The 15,165-nt window shown below is 26.8% G+C and overlaps 1 protein-coding gene across 1 annotated transcript in view; it reads right to left on the bottom strand.

The window, feature by feature from the left end:
* LOC141296227 (1-phosphatidylinositol 4,5-bisphosphate phosphodiesterase beta-2-like) overlaps positions 1–15,165 on the bottom strand; it is a 49,079-nt gene that overhangs the window by 22,060 nt on the left and 11,854 nt on the right. The window contains exons 2-10 of the mRNA XM_073827500.1: positions 11,649–11,717; positions 9,223–9,360; positions 5,876–5,955; positions 5,728–5,781; positions 4,274–4,349; positions 4,091–4,191; positions 3,840–4,003; positions 1,356–1,502; positions 1,091–1,248 (exon numbers count right to left, since the gene is read on the bottom strand). Of these exons, the coding sequence (XP_073683601.1) occupies positions 1,091–1,248; positions 1,356–1,502; positions 3,840–4,003; positions 4,091–4,191; positions 4,274–4,349; positions 5,728–5,781; positions 5,876–5,955; positions 9,223–9,360; positions 11,649–11,717 (987 nt within the window). The remainder of the gene's footprint in view (positions 1–1,090; positions 1,249–1,355; positions 1,503–3,839; positions 4,004–4,090; positions 4,192–4,273; positions 4,350–5,727; positions 5,782–5,875; positions 5,956–9,222; positions 9,361–11,648; positions 11,718–15,165) is intronic.

Here is a 15,165-nt window from a genome sequence, read left to right as displayed (position 1 = left end):
TTGTTAGTTCATGTATAGTAAAATAGTTAACTAATGTTGGATGGAGCCTTATTGTAAAGTGTTTACCAGTTTGTTATTTCATGTAACTAGCCACCATTAGTTTTATTTTAGTTTTATTTTATACTTTTTTTTATTTAAATTAGATTTTTTTTTTTTCACATTTTACGTTTGATTAATATTTTGTCATGCTTTAAAGAAGTTGATTAACATACTAAAGTACATTTTAAATCATTATAACTCTTTGGGAATGCACTGTGCAGTTTTCAAAGGCAATATAGTCAAATATTTCACTAATATTAATAAATGGAGCCTTACTGTAAAGTGTTACTAGTTTGCTATTTTATGTAACTGGTCACTAATTTAATTTAATTTAATAATTAAATTTTATTTTATTGTATTTAATTGTATTTTTTATAATTATTTTATTTAAATTAGATTACTTTTACATTGTAAAGTACATTTTATAAATCATTATATTTGAAAAATATTTTGTCATGCTTTAAATAATTACACTGTGCATTAAACTAACCATATTTCAAAAGTACATTTTAAATTATGATGTTTCATGTAACTGGTCAGCATAAATTAAATTAAATTAAATTAAATATATATTTTAAATTTTAAAGTACATTTTAAATCATTAGGTTTGCATAATATTTGACCATGTTTTAAATAAGTTGACTGACATACTACATTTTAAATCATTAATATTCTTTGTCAATACACTCAGCATTAAACTTTATAGAGGTAATTATAAAATTACATATAAAGAAGTAAAATAACTCAAAATAATTGCATTTAATATAAATTCAGATTATAATATAGTTTACTAGCAACAAACATGCAAGTAAGTGCAGGAAAACATTACTTTTTCAAACTTTAAAGCAGCCTCTGCTAAAGTGTATTTCTTTTTCCCCAGGTTATTTATACATTTCTGGATATTTAGGATTTGACTGAGTTAAGGTGAAGTTGTTTCAAAAGCTGCTCCTGAATTTCCACATTTAGCTTGTATTGATTATAATGAGCCTCCACTGTGCATCCCATAATCACAGCGAGAGTGAAAGCGAGAGCTCTGATTGGAGGAACCGACCTTGAAGAGGATCTCGGTTGTCATGGTGAAGCCGTGGGTGATGATTGGCTCTTCATCCGGCGGTTTGCCCTTCCAGCAGTCGAGCTCCAGACAGCGGCACCCAGCGAGGAGACACTGGCGGTACATCTCAGGAGACGAGACTCCCGTCAGCTGCCCCGCTGCACACAACAACAGCTTTATTGTGTTTTAACTATTTATTTATTCCAAAATCTAATGGTAAATCCTTAGTGTTGAGCCCTGAGTTAGTGTTTTCGTTTTTCCTTACCTGTGAGATAGGTGTTGTGGGAGGATTTGACGAAGTAATGTGGGATTGGTTGGGTCATATCATGACTCTGGGCCAGTTTGTCCAGCTTCACCACCGATGTTTCCGATCCCATCAGGTAAAACATCAAACCCTCTGGAGAAATCTGACCTGCAGCAGCAAAACTTCACATTCACACTATATACACAAGTGTCAAGTTCAACCAAGATTTATTTACTGAGCTGATCTAATGTAACTTTACATTTATTAAAAATTGTTACTTCACGTCTGTTTTTTTATTAATTAAATGAGATTCTTCACCTGAGATTCCCTTACTACATTTTTATTATAATTTTGGACTTTTGTTTTTTTATTTACATTTTTTTTATTAATTTTGATTTGCATTTTAGTCATTGTTATTCATATGTAAATATAGTTTTTATTAATATTTTTCACTTTATTTTATTTTTAGATATTCCATTTTTATTTTCATTTCATGTAAAGTTTTACTAAATTTGTTGTGCAATTTGTTCATTTTTATTAGTTATGTTTTTAAATATGTATATATATTTTTTATCAATATTATATTTTATCAATATATTTTTATTAATAATACGGTATATTATATAGTATAATAATATTTTTATAATATTATTTTGAACATGTTTTAATTTTTTTCGATTTTCCATTTTTATTTTAATTTCAGGTAAAGTTTTATTAAATTTGTTGTGCATTTTTTTTATTTTTGTTAGTTTTATTTTATTAGTATTATATTATAGTTTTTATTAATATTTTGAACTAGTTTCTAATTTAGATTTAAAAATGTTATTTTAATTTTGAAATGAGATACATATACTGTAGTTATTATTATTATTTTACATTTTTATAAATTTTTATTTTAATTTCAATTTAGTTGTATTTGGTCATTTTTATTTATTTTATTTTATTTCAGTTAAAGTTTTACTAAATTGGTTGTGTATTTTTGTCATTTTTGAGTTATGGTTTTTAAAGGTTTTATTAAATTTTATTTTATATATATATATATATCTCTCAAATAAATTCATCTTACAGGTTTAGATATTTGTCAAATGTATATATAGTTCTAATTAATTTTACATTATAACTTTTATTATTACTTTGATTTTTTTAGATGTTTAATTTTTTATTTTAATTTCTGTTAAAGTTTAACTAAATTGGTTGTGTACTTTTGTGATTTTTTAGTTTTTAAATGTTTGTTTTATTTATTTTATTTTATTTATAAAACTGTTTTTTAAATGTCTATGTTTTCTATTTTATTTATTTATTTTTATAAAACTGCTGCCAGTAGATCAAGACAATTCATGTAAGAAAAATAATGGTAGTGTCATATATATTAAAAACCTAAAAATACTATTAAATAATAAAATTATATTATATTATAGTTTTTATGAATATTTTGATCATTTTATTTTTTATTTTAATTTCAGTTAAAGTTTTACTAAATTAGTTCTTGTCATTTTTAGTTATGGTTTTTAAATTTTTATTTTATTTTATTTTATTTATAAAAATGTTTTTTTAAATGTCTACATTTTCTATTTTATTTATTTATTTATTTTTTAACTGCTGCCAGTAGATCAAGAAAATAAATGTAAGAAAAATAATGGTAGTGTTAGATATATTAAAAACCTAAAAATACTATTAAATAATAAAATTATATTATATTATAGTTATGAATATTTTGATAATTTTTTTTAGATAATGCATTTTTTATTTTAATTTCAGTTAAAGTTTTACTAAATTAGTTCTTGTCATTTTTAGTTATGGTTTTTAAATTTTTATTTTTTTTATTTTATTTATAAAAATGTTTTTTTAAATGTCTACATTTTCTATTTTATTTATTTATTTATTTATTTTTTAACTGCTGCCAGTAGATCAAGAAAATAAATGTAAGAAAAATAATGGTAGTGTTAGATATATTAAAAACCTAAAAATACTATTAAATAATAAAATTATATTATATTATAGTTATGAATATTTTGATAATTTTTTTAGATAATGCATTTTTTATTTTAATTTCAGTTAAAGTTTTACTAAATTAGTTCTTGTCATTTTTAGTTATGGTTTTTAAATGTTTATTTTATTTTATTTTATTTTATTTTATTTTATTTTATTTTATTTATAAAAATGTTTTTTTAAATGTCTACATTATATGTATATATATATATATATTTTTTTTTTAACTGCTGCCAGTAGATCAAGAAAATAAATGTAAGAAAAATAATGATAGTGTTAGATATATTAAAAACTTACAAATACAAAACTATAAACTGAAATAAAATAAGTACTTAAATTACAAAATTAAAATGAAAAAAATATTTATTCCAAAACAAATGTAAAACTGACAAAAAAAAAAAAAAAAAACGAATTCAAAATTACCTAAACAAATGATACTAAAATAACATTGCATCTCAGATAAATTCATCTTACATATTTAGACATTTTTGGATGATTAAACTGTTGGAAACTCACCGCGGCTGGCGTTGGATGAGCTCGGCTCATATTTCTCGATGAGATTCTTCACCTGATCGGGTCTCATGGGTGGAAACAGCTCCTCATTGAGACGGGAATCCCGCTGTTTCTCGTTCAGGAACTTGGTCAACATCTCCTTCGTCATGAAACCCTTTCCTTTGGTGCTTTGGAAATCACAATCAAGCACTGATTAATGATCATTTATGAACTCATGCATGTGTCAAATGAACATATGGAGTGCATTCACTCACTAGGACGTGAAGATTTCATTGATTTCAGGTCTGGGACACAGACTGAGTATGAAGGTCTTGTACGCCGCTTCAGTGAACACCTCAGGCTTAATGGTGTCAAACTAACAACACAAGACAACTGATGGTTAAATAATGCATAAACGTACTAACACACCATCATAAAATAAACACAAACACACAGACCTTTCCCTTTGGGAGATTTGCTGCGGACAGAGCAGCTTCCACCCTTTTCTTGTCTGCTGGAAACATCTTGAAGACACTGAGATGAAAGAATGAAATCATTATGAGAAGATCTCATATAAAATATCAGATGTATCACTTTAATGAGCAAGAATATTTTTTTTAATTAATATTATATTAGTAGAATATTTTTAGTAAGATTTTGAACTAGCTTTTAGTTTAGATTTTATATTTTTATTTCAATTTTGGAATAAGATACATATTATAGTTATTATTATTGTTACTTTGAACATTTACATTTTTATTTTATTGTGTATTTTTGTCATTTTTATTTATGTTTTTTATTTTTAGATATTCAAATTTTTGTAATTTCAGTTAAAGTTTTACTAAATGAGTTATGTATTTTTGTCATTTTTTAGTTATGATTTTAAACATCTACAAAGTTTTTCATTACTATTATATTATATTAGTATAATATTATATTATAGTTTTTATTAATATTTTGAACTGGTTTTTCATTTAGATTTTCCATTTTTATTTTATATATTATATTATAGTTATAATTATTACTTTGAAGATTTTATTTTAATTTTAATTTTGTTGTGTATTTTTGATTAATTTATGTTTTTAAAAAGAAATTAAATTTGAATTTATTTTAAACTTTTTTATTTTTAGATAATCCAATTTTTCACATTTCAGTTAAAGTTTTACTAAATTAGTTATGTATAATATAGTTATTATTATTACTTTGAACATTTACATTTTTATTTTTATTTTAAGTTAGTTTTATTAATTTTGTTGTGTATTTTTGTATTTTTTATTTATATTTTTTAAATAATTGACATTTATTTTGAACCTTTTTATTTTTAGACATTCCAATTTTTTTATTTAAAGTTTTACTAAATGAGTTATGTATTTTTGTCATTTTTTTGTTATGATTTTGAACATCTACAAAGTCTTAGTATATTATTATAGTTTTTATTAATATTTTGAACTAGTTTTTCCTTTAGATTTTCCATTTTATTTTAATTTTGGTATAAGATACATATTGTAGTTATTATAATCCCTTTGAACATTTACCTTTTTTTAATGTTAATTTTATGTGTATTTTTGTCTTTTTTTATGTTTTTAAAAAAATAAAAATTTATTTTGAACTTTTTTATTTTTAGATATTCCATTTTTTTATTTAAGTTAAAGTTTTACTAAAAGAGTTATGTATTTTTGTCATTTTTTTAGTTATGGTTTTAAACATCTACATCGTTTTTTATTAATATTATATTATATTAGTATAATACTAGTATAATATATTAGTATAATTATATTGTAGTTTCTATACTTTATGTAACTATAATATGTTATAGTTTATTTTATTTTATTTTGAATAAAACTGTTGCCAATAGATAAAGACAATAAATGTCAGAAAAATAATGTAAATGTAATAAATAATTTTTTCTTACTTTTTAACAGGTATTTTTCCATCTTTGTTGGTCTGCAAAGAGAGGCGGACATACCTATAAAAACGAAAGGATCGAGAAAAACATCAGAAGTCTAAAGGGAATAGAAGTCAATATTTGTCTTGTCATGACTAGTCTCACAAATCCTCACAATTTCTCAAAGAAGACCTGTCTGCAGGCGTTTGCTCTCATTGTGTTATATGCAATAGCCAGGATGTCATCAGCCCACATCTATACCAGAAAGAAACAAAGTTAGATTAGAGAAACATGATAAATGGATCCTCTTGAGTGAATGGGTGCCGTCAGAAATGAGAGTCCAAACAGCTGACAAAAGCATCACAAGGATCGACAAGCAATCCACACCACTCCAGTCCATCAGTTAAATTCTTGTGAAGACATAAGCAATATGAATGCTCCTGAGCTAAATTTCGAGTGTCCCAGAAAAGGGTATGAATACTTATGCAACAAGTTGTTACAAACCTGTTTTGTGCTTTGTCATTATGGTGTGTGAGATGTAGATTGATGTGGAAAAAAAGTAATTTAAAGCAGTTTAACATAATGCTGCAATAGAACAAAATGTGAAAAAAATGAAGGGGTATGAATACTTTTGCAAGGCAAGGGAGAGAAATCCTGAAATGTTTGCTTGAAAAACTATTTCTTTACGACTCTTTAAGAAAGACATGAACATCCTGGATGAAAAAGGGGTGAGTAAATTATCTGTAAATGTTTGTTCTGGAAGTGAACTTCTTTAACTGATGGACTGGAGTGGTTTTGTGGATTATTGTGATGTTTTCATCAGCTGTTTGGACTCTTATTCTGACGGCACCCATTCACATCAATTGGTGTGCAAGTGATGTAATGCCACACTTCTCCAAATCTGATAAAGAAACAAACTCATTCACATATCGGATGGTCTCAGAGTGAGTAAAATCTTAGCAAATGTGCATTTTGGGGTGAGCTATTGCTTTAATACTTAATTCAAAACAAAAACTATAGTGCTGCTCAACTACACTCTTAAAAATAAAGGTGTTTCAAAAGGTTCTTCACAGTAATGCCATAGAAACCATTCAGTTCAACCATCACTTTCTTACCTTTTTAATCTGAAGATTCACCACAAAGAACCTTTTGTGAAACAGAAAGGTTCTTCAGATGTTAAAAGTAACCATTTAAACAACAAATGTTCTTCTATGGCATTGTGAAGCACCTTTATATTTAAGAGTGTAGTCAGATGTGTTTACAACACATTCAGCCAGCAGAGGGCGTATGATGAACCTCAGTGCTTTAAGGGCCACAGAAATAACACAATTGATCTGCACTGCAGCTTATTAGTGGCAGGATATGAAAATCATAAACTCATAAACTCCATTTCCGAACCACAAAGACCAGCGGCTGCTTTGAATGGATCTATCTATCTATCAAAAGTTTGAGATCAGTACTATTTTTAATGTTTTTAAAGACGTTTCTTCTGCTCATCAAGGCTGCATTTATTTGATTAAAAATACAGAAAAAACTGAAAAATTGTGAAAAATTATTTAAATTTAAAATAACAGTTTTCTATGTGAATACATTTTAAAATGTAATTTATTTCTGGGATCAAAGCTGAATTTTCAGCATCATTACTCCAGTCTTCAGAAATCATTCTAATATGCCGATTTATTATCAATGTTTAAAACAGTTTTGCTCCTTAATATTTTTTTAAAATGTTTGATATATTTTTTAGGATCCTTTGATGCATAAAAGATTAAAAAGAACAGCATTTATTTAAAATAGAAAGGTTTTCTAACAATAAACACTGCTGTTTAAAAGTTTGGGATCAGTATGATTTTTAATGTTTTTTTTACGACGTTTCTTCTGCTCATCAAGACTGCATTTATTTGATCAAAAATACAGAAAAAAATGAAAAATTGTGAAATATTATTTAAATTTAAAATAACTGTTTTCTATGTGAATAAATTTTAAAATGTAATTTTTTTTTTCTGTGATCAAAGCTGAATTTTCAGCATCATTACTCTAGTCTTCAGTGTCACATGATCCTTCAGAAATCATTCTAATATTCTGATTCGTTGCTCAAGAAACATTTCTGATTATTATCAATGTTGAAAACAGTTGTGCTGCATCATATTTTTATAAAAACTGTAATAAATTGTATTTATATTTAAATATTTGAAATAGAAACCTTTTGTAACAATATAAATGTATTTACTGTCACTTTTAATCAATTCCAATGTATCCTTGCAGAATAAAAGTATTGTTAAAATGTTAAAAACAGTTGAGCTGCTTAATAATTGTTAACAAATAAAAAGTTGAAAATAGCATTATTTCAAATAGAAATCTTTGTAACAATATAAACTAAAAGTTTGGGGTCAGTAAGGTTTTATTCTTTCTGATTTTAAAAGAAATGAATACTTTCACTCACAAAGGATGTGTTAAATTGATTAAAAAAAAAGTGATAGCAAAGGCTTACATTGTTAGAAAATATTTATATTTTGAATAAATGCTGCTCTTTTTAACCTCTTATTCATCAAGAATCCTGAAAAAGTAATCATGTGACACTGAAAACTGAAGTAATAGCTGATAAAAATTCAGCTTTGCATCACAGGAATAATTTATATTTTAAAATATATTAATATAGAACACTATTATTTTTAAACCGCAATAATATTTTACAATATAAAATTTTTAAATAAGTAAATGCAGCCTTGATGAGCATATAAGAAAAAAAATAAATTCTGATCCAAAACTTTTGAGCGGCAGCGTATTTGATGTATAATACCCAGTTTTGGGGGTAACGCATTACAAGTAACGCAAGTTACATAATATTACTTTTTCCAAGTAACTTTACGCATTACTTTTTAATTGAAAAGAAAATATCTGAGTTACTTTTTCAAATAAGTAACGGCAGTTACTTTTTTCACCCATTTTTGATTAAAAGCTCTTCTGTCCCCATGTTGAGAGAAATTGTGATTAAGATGTTACTTTAGTTCTAGAATAAATGTGAACATGCATTAATTCATCTCACTCACTAAAAAAAACAGATACATTGTTCTTCAAAATGATTAAAAACTGTGAAATTCAACTCAAACCTGCAATAATTAAATATGTTAAATAATACAAATATCATTTATGTATTTATTCCCATTTTATCGACCTTGCATGATCCAATTCATCCATACTAATAAGCAAAAATTACTCTTCCTTTTTTATTGCTGATGAGTTGACTTTTTTTTCTTCTGCGGTCTACTGTACAGACGTTAATTTACTTTTCTCTAAGCCTGAGGCTTTTGCTGTGAAAAGGCTTTTACATTTGACAAAAATAGAACTTTTTATATTAAAAACAAGCAAGCAAGCCCTGCCCAGATTTAAAATGTAACACAAAAGTAACGTAACGCATTACTTTCCATAAAAAGTAACTAAGTAACGTAATTAGTTACTTTTTAGGGAGTAACTCAATATTGTAACGCATTACTTTTAAAAGTAATTTTGCAACACTGATAATACCTGGGACACTTCTTTAGCAGCAAAGAAGTTGTGAAAGGTGAGGTTGACGGTGTCAAGGCCTGTCACGATAGTCAGCGCTTTGGCCAGATGATGGCTGTCAGGAAAATCCATGTTGAAGACATTACGCACCTTTGGATGCTGAAAGAGTAGTACATGTACATAAACATTAGTGACACTACAGATTCCTGAGAATCTGCATCAAACATCAAATTAAGAAAGCAAGTGACGTTTAGGAGGAGAAAGCTCTAGAAACTTTAAACATCTCATCCATAACGTCTGCTTTCCATACATGACCCATCAACAAGAACAACCCAGAGCGGCAAACAAATCCGGCTTCATGCAAATACGCGAAGGGAGAAATGCGAGGTCAACAGCTGTGAGTGTGAGTGTTTGTGAGACAAAGAAAATCACTGTATCATTTATATTACAATATTAATATATCAAATATAACATCTTTTAGTTTAAAATGCAAATATCACCATGCACCTGTCAAGTTTGAGATTTTCGGCTTTTTGCTGTATCATAAAGTGTTTTTTCAGACTAGTGGAAAGAAAACATTCAAAAGACACTGTTAAGTGTTTCTTTTATAGCACTTAATCTAGTTGTGTCAATAAATTTCAGTTACAATATATATATTTAAAGGCCGTTTTCTCAAAATGAGTTTTTTCTCCTACACTGAGCCATAAATCTCCACTTCAGTAGCACTTACACACACCAAACTTGACATTTTTATTCCTGGCTAAATCCTGAAGGCTTTTTCAGAGGGATTTGTTCATATATAATTCGCTTGATTTAAAAAAAAAAAAACATTTTATTACCTCAAAAATGGTAAACAATTTGTTTTGTGTCTGTTCAAATTTTTTTCTGAATTATGAAGTGACAAAATGAGACCAAAATCCACTCTGTAAAAACATTTGACGCTAATATGTCTAAAAATTAGACAAGAATTTTGAAACTGACTTTATCATTTTTTTTTTTAAGATTCTTTGATTAATAGAAAGTTCAAAAGACCAGCAAATATTTGTAACAGACACCTTTTGTAACATTATACATGTATTTACTGTCACTTTTAATCAACTCCAATGCATCCTTGCAAAATAAAAGTATTGTTAAAATGTTAAAAACAGTTGAGCTGCTTGATATTTTGTTGGAACAAATAATAATAATAAAAAAAAACAGTGTTTATTTAAAATAGAAATCTTTCTGTTTTTGAAAGAAATTAATACTTTTATTCACCAAGGATGTGTTAAATTGATAAAAAGGGATAGCAGACTTATATTGTTAGAAAAGATTTATATTATTTTTAACCTTTTATTTCTTAAAATCCAAAAAATAAATGAATAAAAATATTAAGCAGCACAATCCAGTGCTTAGATTTTTCTACAAGAAATATATATAGTGCATATTTTATGAAATAATGGCTCATTTGCATATTTAAACCTAACATTTAAGAAAACTTGTAATACAAAAAAGTTTGCAATTATCAATGTAATCAATCAACTGGGTAAGTAAGGTCACAACTATTAGTTATTTTTTTACCCTATTCACCTGCAGTGCCTCGCCTTAAAAAAATATATTAAAAGTTTTCTGTTTAACTTAATTGTATTTTTGTTTTTGTTTCTCTGAGCAAACAATAAATACATTGTTAAATACATCATACATTTTTCCCTAATTTACAGAAGACACCCACTAAAATGTCACTCAGTGTCAATCTTGTTAGGCATACTTACAATAAAAATCACTTTTTGACATAATAAAAGATTAAAAGACAAATTACTTTCACTTCAAATACTAATTAGTTGTAATTTTACATTTTTAAAATGTGCCGCTATCCTAGGTTTTGCCTGTTTGTCAGTAAACATTTTTATCTCATTTAAAACACAATCAAATGTAATACGTTCCCTTATTATTTTATATATATTTTAATATGTACAAGTCAGAATAAGCATGTTTTTGAATTAAGACATAAATATTGTTACACTGAATAACAATGTAACATTATTTCAACCAAATTGTGACATTTTATTCTCCAAAAACGTATTTGAAACCTTAAAAGTAAACCCTTTACTTACATTTAACATGCTTTCTATGAACATAAAATCACTTTTGTACATTTCTTTTGATGTGGACAACACATGTCAAAAATGTTCCTTTGAATAAAGCATCTAAATGCATAAATGTAAATGTAAAAACCAAGAAGGAGAGAGAAGGATGATCAGAAATGCTGAGGATTTTGACTGTGGTTGGTGTGATTGCTGTGTAAGTGGATGTTTCTGCTGTTTGCAAGGCAAATGCACACAAATACTCAAATGCAACAATGAACTCGAACGCTGACACTCCGTCTGAAGGCCAGCAAGTCATGAATAAAAACGAGTTATGCAACAAAAAAAAAAAAACACATTATGTAACATGGATAGGGCACATACTTTAGGGAGTTTGGCATATTTTCCTGCTCTTGTGTCTCTGATGGTGGCAATATCCAAAAACTCAGTTTCCTGCGGGGCACAAAGACACAGGATGTGACATCACAGATAAAGCACAGAACAGGAAACAGAGCTGATGTAGTTTAAACAGTAGTGTGTGATGTTAGCAACACCAAGGTCATGGGTTTCCAAGAGTTTTAAGAAAAGCATCTGGCTGAATCGTAAATGTATGGATGAGAAAGAGACAAACAAACAAGCAAAAAATTGTAAACAAGACCTTACAAAAAGCACGATGTTGTGTAAAAGTGTTATTATTGTTAACTAAAAATAAAAGGTAAAACTAAAACTATTACAATAATTTTTGTAATTAAGCTGAAATATTACATTAAAATAAATAAATAAACATTTAAGTACAAATTGGAAATTTCCTTGTTTTAGGTTGATGTATTAAAACGACTAAAATAAAAAATAAAATACAAAATGAATAGGTATGACAAAAGAATGCAACCAATTAAAAAAAAATAATGAAAACTGAAAATATAAAAATAAAAGCTCATTCAAAATATGAATAAATATTATTAAATATTACACACACATACAGTATTTATATCTAATATTAAAATAACAAATTAACAAATTTAATAAAACGATTTTATGATTAAAATAAAATTATTACTATATGTGATTTCTATGGGGAAAATGATTAAAGCATATTACAAATGTAAAAAAAAAATCTAAATAAAATTTTATACTAATTTCAAAACAAACAAAAATTACTAAAAGTACTAAAACTGAAAATAAAAATAGACTAAAACTAAATAAATATTAAAGCATTCATATGTTCATATTTTTTGTGTATTTTGAAATATTTATTTGATTTCAGTTTCACTTTTAGTCATTTTGGTGCTTTAGTTCTATTTTATAAATGTAAATATAAACACACACACACACACACACACACACACAAAAATAATCAAAATAAAATGATTATTATATGTGATTTATATATATATATATATATATATATATATATATATATATATATATATATCTTTTGGAAATGAGAAAAAAATGAATTAAATATATTTAAATGAAAAACCACATTTAAAAAATAAGAATAAATACTTACATAATAGTAAAATAACAAAATAGTTTGACAAAGAAATGACAAAAGCATATTTAAAAAACAAAAACAATCGAATTAAATTTTAATAAAAATGTAAACAAATAAAAATCATAAATGTTGCCTTGCCAACTAAATGAAATAAAATATGATTAAATTAACATACTAAAATGACTAAAAGTAAAAAAATACATTGAACTGAGATAAATATTCAAAACATGCACACATATACTTATGATTTTGTTGTGGTTTTAAATATGTATTTAGCTTTAAATAAATACATACATAAAAATTGGATTTTGTGCCTTAAAAGGTCAAGAAATGCTTATGTAAACCCAAGTGAACTGAATCTTTGTATCTATATAGATATGTTTGAATGCACATTATCATCTAATATTGCTGTCAGATCACAGTGTGTTTTTATCCAGCAGCCCTGAATGTTTCTCTGCCCACAGAAGAAGCTGAAAGAAATCTGAGATCTGCCACAATGCAAACCTTCATCAGCACAAATCAATACACTCTCACACAAACACAAACAGATGTGGGACGCCTGCAGCTCTTATGAATATTATGTTTGGAGGATGCTACTCTCATAACAGGCAGGGCCTTGGAAATGAATCGTTAAATTAGCAAATTATGACAGTCTCAGCTCTCAACTCAAATATCAGAGCGAAACACATCCCACCAGCATTTATAATGAATACTAGCACAGATACTGCCTGGGATTTTGTGGTTGTGCTTTAGTGGAGACACTGCAGGCAAAAACACTGTTCTTCCATGCATCTGTCAAGTTTGAGATTTTGGGCTTTTGGGGTTTTCATAAAGGGTTTTTTCAGACTAGTGGAAAGAAAACATTTAAAAAACACTGTTTAGTGTTTCTTTTATTGCACTTTATCTAGTTTTGTCAATAGATTTCAATTACAATACATATTTTAAAGAGTCTTTCCTCAAAATGAGTTTTTTCTTCTACACTGAGCCATAAATCTCCACTTCAGTAGCACTTAGACACACCAAACTTGACATTTTTATTCCTGTCTATATCCTGAAGGTTTTTACAGAGGGATTTGCTCATATATAATTTGCTTGACTGTATACAACATTTTATTTTCCCCAGAACTGTGTTGTGAGGGAATGAGATTCCCTGTGTAAAAACTTTTGACTTTAATATGTCAAAAAATTAAACAAGACTTTTGAAACTGACTTCATCCAGTGTTTAGACTTGTACTAGAAATGTATGCAAATTAGAGTATATTTCATTAAATAATGGCTCATTTGCATATTTAAAAAATTAACTAATAGTTATCATCTTACTAACCCAGTTGATTGATTACATTAACAATCACAAACATTTGTTGTATTGCAAGTTTTCTAAAATGTTAGGTTTAAATATGCAAATGAGCCATTATTTAATGAAATATGTGCTAATTTGCATACATTTCTAGTGCAAAAATTTAAACACTGGATGAAGTCAGTTTTAAAATTCTTGTTTAATTTTTGACATATTAGAGTCAAATGTTTTTAAAGAAAGAATTTTGGGTATCTCATTTTGTCACGCCATAATTCAGATTTTTTTTTTTGAAAAGACAGGAGACTCTGTATTTTTTTTTTTTTTTTTACCATTTTTGGGGAAATAAAATGTATAAAATCAAGCAAACTATATATGAACAAATCCCTCTGTAAAAACCTTTAAGATATAGACAGGAATAAAAATGTAAAGTGTGGTGTGTGTAAGTGCTACTGAAGTGGAGATTTATGGCTGAGTGTTGGAGAAAAAAATCATTTTGAGAAAATGGGCTTTACAATATGCATTGTAATTGAAATCTATTGACACAAATTGATAAAGTGCTATAAAAGAAACACTTAAGAGTGTTTTTTTGATGTTTTCTTTCCATTAGTCTAAAAAACACTTTATGAAAAACCAAAAAGCCCAAAATCTCAAACTTGACAGGTGCATGAAAAAGCAAACAAACAAATAAACAGCATTTTGGTCTGCAGTGTCTCTCCCCTTAAATAAAATAAAATAAACAAAAATTAAAATTTATTTTACCCAGTTTCCAAAATGACATTTAAAATAATTAAAATACTGAAATAACAAACTAAATGCAATAAGAACTAAAATTAAATAAATAAAAACTACATTTTAGACACTGTACTATAGTAATACTGTGATTTCTGTACATATACCATAGTAGTATGACAGTGCTCGATGAAGTACTATACAAATACTGTGGTACATGAATATGTTAATCATTCTGTATCATGGTAAATATCAAAATACTGTGGTGTTACCATCACTCTACCATAGTACTGTACTTTTTTGTGAGTGTACACTCTTAAAAATAAAGGTGCTTTCAACTGATGCCATAGAAGAACCATTTTTGGTTCCACAAAGAACCA

Source organism: Garra rufa, chromosome 21, assembly GCF_049309525.1.
Source record: "Garra rufa chromosome 21, GarRuf1.0, whole genome shotgun sequence".
NCBI lineage: Eukaryota > Metazoa > Chordata > Actinopteri > Cypriniformes > Cyprinidae > Garra > Garra rufa.
This window is presented reverse-complemented; position numbering and strand designations above follow the sequence as displayed.